This window comes from Pseudonaja textilis, chromosome 1, assembly GCF_049901715.1.
Source record: "Pseudonaja textilis isolate UNSWEBS1 chromosome 1, rPseTex1.2, whole genome shotgun sequence".
In the NCBI taxonomy this organism is placed as follows: domain Eukaryota; kingdom Metazoa; phylum Chordata; class Lepidosauria; order Squamata; family Elapidae; genus Pseudonaja; species Pseudonaja textilis.
The window spans coordinates 253981334-253993624 of record NC_141990.1 but is presented as its reverse complement, the minus strand read 5'-3'; the positions used below and the strand labels follow the sequence as shown (position 1 = coordinate 253993624).

Sequence of the window (12291 nt, the reverse complement as noted above, 5' to 3'; positions counted from 1 at the left end):
AAGAATAAATCAATTAATTAATAAACCTGTTATTTAGGAGAAAAAATGCCAGAATATGATTTCAACTAAATTTAGCCTGATATGGACAGATCTCTCCAAAGTAATATCCTGCAGGCATGTCAGTCATGTTATCAGAGAATTCTGCAAATTGTAGTCCAACATATCTGGAGACCCAAGCTTGGGAAAGACTAAACAAGAAAATTCAAGTTCCTTTTTTTTTTTTTTTTTTGCTTTTACTGAATCTTGTGAACCCGGGGTATGAAAATTGAAATTTCATGACAGATGAAAGGATTGTTATCTTCAGAAATATAGTGGTTGGCAACATTTAGCATAGCCATTTCAATGATGACATTTTATATTTGAATCTCCTGCCCCCAGCAATTCAAGATGCAGCTCGTTAAAATTTTACATTTACTGCCAAATGAATCTACTTTTAATTTTCAGTTACATTTGTTATTTTAAAAATGCCTATTTAAAAAAAAATCCATTTATCACTTTGTGGGACTTAGATACAGGGAGAAGATAAATGTATTTTAATACTGTTGAATAAATAAATCATTAAGTTAAGCCAAGAAACTAAGTCAGTGAAGAAAATAGTGTAGAGGATACACAATATTCAGTGTACTGCCAAGATGGTTGTATGTTAGCAACAGAGTTTTAATGCACAGCTGAGTTAAAAAAAATCAAGGCTCAGTTGAAAAACTAATATGAATTTCAATACCTGCCACTGGAAAAATGAGACAACCTCCTTTCCTGAATTTTATCTTATACCTTTGAGATTAAAATAAGAGAAGCTTCCAGGTTGAATTGTACCTGCCTTGATTTTTCTGGAAGAATATGGCAGCGTATACATTAGTGCAAATTGGCAGTGGTTGACCAAGAAAGGAATTTGGAGTCATGGTAGACAGATTTATGAAAATGCCAATAAGTATGTACTTTTTTTTAAAAAGGCAATTTGCATATTTGGAATAAAAGGGATTGGAAATATAATTGCTGATATGATACCCTTATATAAATCTATGGTCCAATTGTATTTGGAAGATTGTGTAAGTTCTGGTTACCACATCTTTAAAAAGTTATACATATTGTGCAGAAGTAAAAATAATAATAAAGACAAAATCAACATTATTAGGTTCTTGGAACAACTGCTCCATTAAAAATACTACAACAATTAGAACTTTTTAGCTTGAAATTAAGGAGGAAATGGAAGACATAACAGAAAACATTGATAATGGGGAGGAAATTTCCTCATTCACAGTGTTAGAATTTGTAATCATTCTTTAAAATTAAATGCAGATAGATTCAGGAAATGTTTTCACTCAGCATAGATTTAAACCCTGGAATTTTCTTCTAAACAGTTGTGGAATTGTCGCAACTGGTTGGCTTTAAAAGAGACCAAATGCCTTCGGTTGGCCATGGTGAGACATAGAATCCTGGATTTCATGGGCCTATGGCTTTAGCCAGGAGACCTCATCTTATATCCTTGATGGAATTAAGTAACAGAAGGATTGAACAAATAATGAAGAATTGTAAAGGAAATGAACAACTACACGTTATCCTTGGCTTATAACAGGGCACTTAGTAACCATTCAAAGGTACAATGGCACTGAAAAAAGTGATTTATAAACATGTTTCAAACTTATGACCATTGCAGCATCCCCATGGTCCTGTGATTTACATTCAAATGCTTGACAATTGATACATGTTTATGACAGTTGCAGTGTCCTATGATCATGTGATCACCGTTTGCAACCTTCTGACAAGCAAAGTCAATGGGGAAACCAAATTTACTTAATAATCGTGTTATTAATTTAGGAACTGCAGTGATTCACTTAACATATATGGCAAGGAAAGTCATAAAACGGGGCAAAACTCAACAAATTTCTCAGCAATATCAATTTTGGACTCAATTGTTGTCATAAGTTGAGGACTACCTGTATTTCAAAGATGAGAGGCTATGGCAGAGAGTGAGTATTTAGGTGCTTTCTTCTCTGTATTATTCAGATGATCATCCTCTTCAAAGGTTCTAAAACTTAGTTGCAAAGAGAGAAAAGTATCAAACGTATTAACTTATTAAAAACCCAGGCAAGGTAAAAAGTAGGAAAGGATGCTATTAAAAAATATTTTCCAAAGCTCCTGCTAGTTTCATCTAGCATCCTTAACTCCTGAACTGTAGCAAAGTTGAGTTGAAAGTAAAGAGTTGACATTGAAGATTGAAAGGGGACAGCAGTACTCTGAGAATGGTGCTTTCCAAGACAGATGGAAGGGGAACATCTTTTTCTGATCATATCAAAAATTTCAGTGGGCTTCTAGCCACCAGTTTCCTCCTGAATAAGCAGGAATCAATAATGCAAAAATAGGGGTGGGTTGGCTTAAAATCATTTTTCTAATTTTATCTGTACCCTATTCTTTTATATAAACTGTTCCCTTTTCAAACAAAGGAGATTTTTCTTGCCAGGACAGTCCTCATATTTTTCAAGAAATAATGAATGCTAAATGGGATTGCTTTTAAAAGACAACTTCAAAACTACTGCCATCTCCTATTAAGCACTGTCTGTCATTAAAAAAGTTGTTACTTGGAATCAGGCCTAAAAATGAGCTGATATTTTTTTATCCTCAACACTTTTGAATATCTAAAACATTGCTTTTCCCCTGGCAATGTTGCAGTTGCTTGTTTTCACCAATATGCCTATCCTACTTGAAGAATGACATCTGCATTATTAAAGCTGACAAACCTGGGTTTGCAGAAATCTGTACAAATACTATATAGCAGGAGAGAGCGACAGAAAGTAACAGTCCCTTGCACATGCATCAAATGCTTTATAATTTATTACTGAAAAATGTACTTTTCAAATAAATAAATAAATTTTAAAAATGGACCGATTTAAATCATGACAACTATATGATGGATGCTTACACTTTTTTTATTGGTGAATACATAATAGTTCCAAGTTGTCTTGTATTCTCACAATTCAACATGCGCACAATATTATTTCTGCTATTGTGCTATGCTAACATCTTTTGATGCAAGTTTTTGAAATATGTTTTTGAGAGAGGGAGGGAGAGAGAGAAAGGGCTTACATCATCTTCCAAATGAAGTGCTTTGACTCACCTCTCATGGTAAAATGCATTAAGCTCAGGCCCAACTACTTGCCAAATATCATTATTGATAAGGGTAACAAATGTAAAGTAAAGTAATGCATAAATCTTCTCCCATGCTGACATCAGCACAAATTGCTGGAAACAGGTTAGACATTCATCTGACATTCTGCTTGCCTGTTAAAAAGCCACATCTCTTTTCTACATTAAAATGCTGTTGGAGGTTGCCACATTATTAAGTGTTAAGGCCTAGAGTTTATTTCTGCATATCTGTTACTTAGTGTTGAACTCAAAAGTTCACAGAACATGTGAACATGTGTTAGGTCATACCTTTTACATTCATACTTCCATACCTCCAACATATATAATGTTATTTAGTTAATGGAAATGTGTCAAATTTCTAGAAAATATTTCTCTTTTTAAAGTTGTGAACCTAAAAAGAAAGGGAATCCTGAAATATATTTTTTTTTCAAATTTGGGTGAAACCTGAAATAGGTATGCTAACCGTCTTTCATTAGGAAGACTGTTGGTTCTTAAGATTGAGTGGTCTGTTAAGAATTAATAACTAGGAGTTAGTTGAAAATATTCCTCTGCATTTAAAAAAGATACCTAAGAAAACCTGGGGGGTTTACTGTGACTTCCCTGCCTCCAATTTAAAAATCTTTCACAGAAAGAAAAAAGAGAAAGTCGTTTGTTATTTGAACAGAGCAGAAAAAAGTAAAAACACCTTGGAGTCTCAGTAAAGACCAAATGTGGACTTGTAGCTTTGAGTATATTTTCATTCAAGCACATTTTAAGAACTGCAAAAACATAAAAGTGCTTTAAAGCCCTAAATCCTAGCTGATTCTAGCAGGACACTCATTTCTTCAAGGGAATTCTAAAATCCATGGAAATGCATAAACAGGCCATAGTTCAGCGCTTTCTCAATTGTGATGTTCATACTCTGAAACTACTCACTTCTCCTGAAGGCTAAGTTCACTTCCTTTGTGGTAATATTTCAACATCTAGTTAAGGGAAAACCCACCCAGACTCCTGCTTCCTGAACGTATGTCTGCATATCTCTATCTAAATTTCAGTGTCCTTCTACAGATGAGATCTCTCAAGGGTGGGAAAAAAGCTGGACCCAGGGAAGTGATATTTATCCTTAATATTCTGTCTCAAAATGTGGCGGGAAACAGAAACATTGATGGACAGCCTGAAATGATGTCCTTTGTGCTGGTAACTCTGTGATTCCAATTTTGCTGGTTTCTTATGGGTTTCAGCCTTCAATCTGATTGCTTATCTCTTTACCTATTTCTTAGTCCACTTCTGGCTTGTTTGGGACACAGAAATTCCAGTCTCCACAGCCATTTTTTTTTCTTTTTGAATGGTTTAAAGCCTTGAAATTGACTAGTCCATGCCTCACTTAATGTGTGCAACTGAAAGTATAATTGTGCTTAGTTCTTGTATTTATGTAACCTGCTAGGTAGAATTCCTTTCCATTCCTATTGTTCCCATGAAGGAGCTACCTGATTACTACTTCTCCTCACATTACGTTCTTAGGGTAGTCTTCAGCCCCACATCAAGCCACAGAACTTCTCCAAGTTCCAATTCTTCAGCAGGACTTACCCAGGGGCTGCATCTTGGCTAGTGAGATCCTGACTAACCACCAGATGGCACTCAAGCAATAAAAAAAATGAACTCATTGCTGCCACCCTGAAATCTGTAGGTAGAACAACCGACCAATCAATCAACAGTTTTAAGTTTGGGTTTTTCTTTTTTTAAAGTTCATTGATTGACCCTACAGAAAACTCAATTCTTTTTTTCAAAGAAAAAATAAAATGCAGTCTGTAATCAGAGAATTGTGCATGGCAAATGAAGGAGGTTTTTCACATGCTGGATAGGATCTGGATGGAACTGGATTTTTACTGAGGGAGCCACCAATCATCACCCTTAAAATATGCTAAAACTTTCTGGAAGCATTTGAGCAGAAACTCATTCCAACTGTGCAGCAAAGATTATCTTGTATGGGTAGCAACATTTCAGATTTTGGCTTTAGGGTGGAAGGGAAAACTAGTAAAGTAGATACACAGATGTATTGCCTTAAAATCCTCATCATTTACTAAGCGGTGTTGCTTCTTGTTACATATCGTGAAACTTGATGCTATATGCTGGTTTCATAGCATTTCATTTCAAGCTTGATATAAATAAAATTATATCTCATTAGCTACTCTATTTTGTGGGAGAGAGGTTTGGAATATAAAGAGTTAAATAAATAACATAAACTAAAAATAACTCATAATCCTCAAGCTTTCTTCCTCCCAAAGAAAACAAAAAACAATGAAGCATTGGCCTGGAACTTGTCATAGAAAGGGAAAGTAGCAAAACAAAACAAATTCAGAAGACAGCATAATCAGTATAGCCAGCAGTTAATTCACACTGAAATTTTCTCAATTTTCTTCAATGAGTTACTTTTCCAGTCCATTAGTACTCCCTAAAATTATTCTTAATTAAAGTTTCTCTGCAGAAAAGAGAAACAGATTATTTTATTTAGAAAATAAGATAACCCAGCTATAAGGCCATGGCCAATGTCACGGTTCTGCAAAGAAAATATTAACATAATTATTTCATAAGAAACAGATTCCTAAATAGAGATTTTAGAAGACTAAAGTGCACAGACACGGTGCATACCATTCATACCAGATAACCTGAAGGGTCTATATTGCAGACAGTCCATAAAGGAATGCATGGATGGAAAGGATAAGAATTCTTATTTATCTTATAAGACACACAAGGTCAGAGAGAGCACAGGAAAGCTGTATATACTTCTAGGAGAGATGGAGAAAAATTCTTTAATCCCTTGACTGCATACAGGAGATTCCTGAGTTCTCTATAATATTAACATGATAATCAACGCTATGGAAGTTATTTCTTCGGACAGTTCAATCACTATATTTTCCATCAGTGTCTTGTTCTGAGATTCTATCTAAACTATTCTACTCAAAAGAATAGTTAAAACTGTATCGATGTAGACACATCCTATCTTTAAAAGCAAAACCATATACAAGATAATCCATTTCCATTTATCTTATAGTTTTATGGTTATCAGAGGTTCTCCAACAATTATGTGTTCTCTAAATCAGGGGTCTCCAACCTTTTGGACCTCAGGGACCACCAAACGCATAATTTTAAATCCCAGGGTCCACTAACCGGTTCTCTGGGCATGGCCTAATTTGTGGCTGTGGCTTGGTGGTTATGTGACTGGCTGGGCATGGCTTATGTGTAAATATTACAAATATTTATATAAATATTGAATTTTTTATAAAAAAGAGCAACTTTTACCCAAAATCAGGCAAAGCAGGCAGGCAGATTGAGTTGCTCACAGAATCATTCAGTGATCTATCTATCTATCTGCCAACAGCTAGCTCAGTCTGTCACATAAAATTTGCTTGCAAGCAAATTCATAAAATTTGCTAGCAAGCACACTCACAAAATTAACTCACAACACACCATGTATGTAAATATTGAATTTTTTATATAAAAAAGAGCAACTTTTACCCAAAATCAGGCAAAGCAGGCAGGCAGATTGAGTTGCTCACAGAATCATTCAGTGATCAATCTATCTGCCATTGGCTACCTGAGTATGTCACATAAAATTTGCTTTCCTAAGTCTGCACTGAATAATAGAACCTTCAGTCCTAAGGGAGGCCTGTGCTTAAAAGCAGAGCTGACGATCTAAAGACTAGCTAGAAAGCAAGAAATCCAACCATTTCCTGCTTCCTAGTTAATCTAAATCTCCCGGCACAGCAGAACAAATGATGGTCGAAAAAGGAAAAATAGCAATTTAGCAGGCAAGTTTCCCTGGTAAGGAGTGAGTGGGAGGGGAGGGTTCCTGCAGGCCATGTGGGCAGCGCAGCCTTGTGTTTCTGCGCAGCCTGGATTAATTGCTCTGGGAGTGAGATTTATCTATGGCCCACAAAATTTTCTTGCGGCCCACCTGTTGGCAACCGCTGCTCTAAATAGCTGAGCTTCAATAAAAGCATTCCAAATATTGCTTTTGGGTGAAATGAAAGAGGAGGACAGGGAAGAGCATTATAACAAAAGCCTTTTCTCCCAAACCCTAACCCTATATATAAATCAGAAGTTAGGAGAGATGTGCAGAAACTTGAAAAATGCCTTTATTCAAGCACGGACACAAAGAGCTGTGGTGGCGCAGTGGTTAGAATAGAGTATTGCAGGCTATCTCTGCCCACAATCTGGAATTAGAACCTGACTGGCTCCAGTTCACTCAGCCTTCTATTCTTCTGAGGATGCAAAATGAGGATGCAGATTGTTGGGGGCAATATGCTATCTCTGTAAACTGCTCAGAAGGTGCTGTAAAACACCATGAGATGATATATACGGCTAAGTGCTATTGCTATTGCTATGGATATTTCATCTGAAACAGCTTTACTTGGGTTCAGAGCAGAGGTGGTATTCAGCAGGTACTGAGCAGTTCTGGAGAACTGGTAGTGGAATTTTTGAGTAGTTCGGAGAACCGGCAAATACCACCTCTGACTAGCCCTGCCCCCATCTATTCTCTGCCTCCTGAGTCCCAGCAGATTGGCTGGGTCTTCTTTTGTTGCCCTGCACAGGAGAATGGAGCTGGAAAGCAGGTTAATGGGGTGGGGAGGGAAGGGGATTTTGCAGTAACCTTCCCCTGCCATGGCCACCAAGCCACGCCCACCAAGCCATGGCATGCCCACCAAGCCATGCCCACAGAACTGGTAGTAATTTTTTTTGAATCCCACCACTGATTCAGAGACCTGCCAACCTAGTTATGACCTTTTTAAGGACTAACTTCCTTGACTGTATGAGCATTTCCCCCACTTCCCTATGGGTTACAGACTGATCGTAGAATCACACTTCCTTTCTTCAGAGCTGCAACTGCTACATGAAAAAAGTGAAAATGCGAAAGCAGTTCTTGTTAATTTAATGAGAAACCTGTTCCCTATTACATACTTCATGTCACCAGTTATGTATTGTGATACACGAGTTTTCTTAAGCTGAAAAAAAGTCTTGCTGCGAGCATGACCAACTGGACTCAATTATATTCTTTGCTGGAGCTCATAAAACAAGTAGGGAAACAGCAGTTGTAAGCCTGGTGGTTACCTAGACCTTTGGATTCTACATCATATGAAATAGCTCATAAGAAAAAAATAAACTGCTATATGAGTATTTAAGATTGATTTCCTAGAAATATCATTAGGAATATAACTTCTAAAACTATTAGTTATACCAGGCCTACATTTATTCTACATTATTATTTTATTTAGAATTCACTTTTCTCCTGTGGAAATAATCACTATTTAATTACCCCAGAAGTAAAGTATAGCATGTATTGTTTTAGAAAGATATGCCATATTTGATATATCCTTCACAATTAATTTATGTGTCTTAATGACCTATCCATTAAGCACATAAAAATGTGTTATTAATTATAATGTATTAATTATATGTATTAATTATATTTGTTTCTAATTTATGGTGGTTTTATTGCCTTTTGTGTACCTTTGCATTCTATTGTGCATTTATTGCAGGGGTGTCAAATTCACGGGAAGCGGGCTGGGTGCATCATGCGTTGGCCACGCCCTCCATCAATTTAGCAAAAGGGAAAAAAATTGTGATACGTCACATTGTCATAACAAGTTTAACACCACCTGATCTACTGGATAAAATTATTAATATAATTTGATTTCAGGTTATTACTCTAAAAGAATGCTATTAAGTTTCCATTTTTCCTGCTGGTCAAAAATGAGTGATAGCCTTGGTTTAAAATTTAGCAAAGCATGTAATATGGGAATAAGCTACATTCTTATTTACTAACACTATAATCTGGTCTAATTAGCACTGATACATGTATGCTTTGATTTTTATTTCAATTTAAAGAATGGAAGATAAAGAATCTGTATCTGTATCTGAATCATTTCACCATAGTACAACAGGAACTCTAATCTTACATAATCAGGATATTACAAATACAACTGGTAGAAATAAATATGCCAAATACGAATTTAGCATCAAACAAATTCACTCTCATCACTAACACACATCCTGTACCAACCAGACACACCAGGGATGTAAGAAAGATATACCACTATACATCATGGAACAGAAATGTCAAAGTCATATGAATATTTCCAAGATAGGACAAACCCATCAGGTCCACGAGAAGGCGTGTGCTAGGTGTCCCATCCAGTAAGGAATGTCATCTGACAGTATCCAAGAGGAGGGCCGTTTTGCCACAGTATCCACTCTGGTCCTGTCTTTATTTGGCCATCTGGAAAGGCTTGAAGATGGCTTGCCCGGGATCCTACAGTTGTTGTATTGTCAGCATGTTGGATTGCAGATTTTTTAACATGCCTTTAAAAATAGGTTTTACTGTTTTATTATTTTTCTTGTTACAATTTTGTTTATGTTTATACTGATTTTATGTTTTTAATGCTGCAATCTACTCAGTCATGTATGTGAGATGGGCAGCCATATAAATTCAACAAACAAATACATGAATATTTGAGCATGCTTCTCAGCTGCTTGCAACTCTCTACAGGGAGTTGCAGCTCTCATTTTGAGAACCCCTAGTCTACAGAACGGGTATGCTTATTCTATTTGACCTAACAAAATAAAATAAAATAAAGTTTCCTAATTTGGCACCCTCCATTTGTGAACTCCAACTTTTGACATTCCCATACCTTGGTCCTTCTGGCTGGGAACTCTAAAGCCCCTAGTCCAACTCAGGCACAAGGAGGGCATAAGTTAGGGAAAAAAGCCCTTCAGAGAAACATTCATTGCCATTAATTAGTGTTGTATTTTTTTGGCTGCACACTGAAATACGGACTACAGAAACTCCTTCACTTTGTTTAGGTCAAAGAGAAAGTCTTGTGCCAATGGCTATATTAAGCACATTTCACTAATGAAAAAAAGAGCAAAACAGACATGATGCTGAACACACTATTAAAAACAACATCAGCTTTATTTTTAATGGAATCGCAAACATAAGGCTGAGGGGTGGACAGAGGCAGGGTTTAAGTCAGTTATCCTCTCTGGCAATTTGACAATACTTGGACATAGTAAAAGGGATGTCCTATTGGCACCACCTGAACTTATTTCTTAAGGTTACAGCTACAAAGGGATGAGATTTTATTTAGGATCATAGCTGGGAAGAGAGGCGTTCCTCCTTCCTTCTTTACTGGAGTTTGAAAAATATTTATTTCTATTAAATACAAAACATTTTTACAAGAAACATGTTTATTTCAGTCCTAGCCAACAGTCATCCAACTAATATCCAATCAGAATCAGGGCTGTTATTAGATACATTAATTTTTAAAAATAATTTATTTTTTTCAAAAACCTCATGGGGTCACGAAGGGCTAGAGCAGGGTGTCCAACCTTGGCAACTTTAAGCCTGGACGACTTCAACTCCCAGAATTCCCCAGCCAGCTTTGCTGGCTGGGGAATTCTGGGAGTTGAAGTCCTCCAGGCTTAAAGTTGCCAAGGTTGGACACCCCTGGGCTAGAGGGTAAATTTATATTTTAACCTTTTCCAAATCTCCATGAAAATAAGTAGCTAAAATCTGCTATCTTCCTTCTCTGACAGCGATAGAATTTTGTGGGTATGGGGTAAAAGGAAGCCCATGCTAGTAACTTCGAACAGAAGCCCCCAATCTTTTGGGCACCAGGAACCGCTTCTGTGGAGAGATGTTTTTCCCGCAGACCAGAGTGGGCACGGTTTCATGTGCTGCCTGCAATCCACAGATGGAGCTTCATTTGTTTGTGTGGCCTGGTTTCTGGCATGCCGTGGCCTGATACTAGTCCATGGACCCGGGGTTTGGGACCCCTGACTTAGAATATATTCTGGCCATTCCTTTTTTGCACCTGATGATTTTGGAGCATAAAGACTTGAGCTTGGAATTTGATGAAAGCATTACAAGGAGAAGAATGCTACAGACAACTGAATCTACCAGTGTAAACAGAGATTGAGAGATTATCTGGATGGGGGGAAAAGCCAGGAGAACATCAAATTTCAATTTCTTTGTGAGTCAAGTTTTCTTTAGTATGATATATCATGAACCATAAGCACTGGAAAACAAACCATTTATTATTCCCACATTATCAGTCTCTGCTTATGAATATGACAGAAACAAATGGTGTTGCTGTAGGTCTCTTAGAACAGGGGTCGCCAACCTTCTGGACCTCAGGGACCATCAAACTCATAATTTTAAATCCCGCGGACCACTAATATGAATTTTGACAATGGCTTGCTGACGTTCCCGGGAAAGTCAGTCCTACATTCCAGAGCTGCAGAAGTCACAGGACTGGCCCTTTGGTCATCCCGGAGCAGTTGCTCCTCCACCAGGATGCACCGGCCTGCCATGTACTGGAGGAACTGCTCCAGGATGGGCCAGTCGTGTGACTACTGAAGCTCTGGAATATGGGACCGACTTTCCCACCAACATCAGCAAGCCACCCTGGGGCGGATTTCCCTCCCCCGCCGTTAGCCTGACCTTCAGTTCCAGCTTGTATGGCTCTACCCAAGGTAAGGTTTGCGCTCTGCCAAAGGGTGGGGGCTAGCGGGTGGGCGGGCCATGTGGGTGGTGCAGCCTTGTGTTCCTGAACAGCCTGGATTAATTGCTTTGGGGAAACATTTCTCTGTGGACCACCAAAATTTTCTCGCGGACCACCAGTGGTCCCTAGCCCACTGGTTGGTGACCACTGTCTCAGCATAAGCAAAAGATGGAAAAGATGTTCTAGGAGCTATTTTCCTTTATAGCCAAGGTCAAGAAATAGTCATGGTAGGGACACTGGGAAAGCCCTTGATTGTAATAGGGCAAAGTAACACAATTTGAAAGTTCATTAGGGTCCTTTCTACTCCATCTTACATTAGTTAAAATTAAGGGTAGAGTTTTTTGGCAGTTCTTTCTCATATCTTCCTCTTTCCCAGGACTGAGTGGTCTTTGCTGAAAGTCCTCTCTTTATGGTTTGCTCATTCTTTCCTTATTCCTAAATGCAGGTTTTTATGGAATTGCAGTAGTTTCATTGATCCTGCTTAAAATCAATTGGATTTAAGTTATAAATAAAATTTCACAATTATTACAAATTCAACCTGATTCAGCTAGCAAGTTGCAGTTTGACATCTACTTCCCTTGAGATTTATTTGGACATGTGTGGCGTGTGC

General features: G+C 37.6%; 1 protein-coding gene across 15 annotated transcripts in view; it reads right to left on the bottom strand.

Annotated features, from left to right (window-relative positions):
- ANO1 (anoctamin 1) overlaps positions 1-12291 on the bottom strand; it is a 170118-nt gene that overhangs the window by 88117 nt on the left and 69710 nt on the right. The window contains exon 1 of one of the 15 annotated variants that reach the window (XM_087921292.1): positions 9274-9294. The exons of the other annotated variants lie outside the window; for them this stretch is intronic. Coding sequence (XP_087777418.1) covers positions 9274-9277 — 4 coding nt within the window. The 5' untranslated portion in view covers positions 9278-9294. Of the gene's footprint in view, positions 1-9273; positions 9295-12291 lie in introns of those variants that run through there. 15 annotated transcript variants of the gene reach the window in all.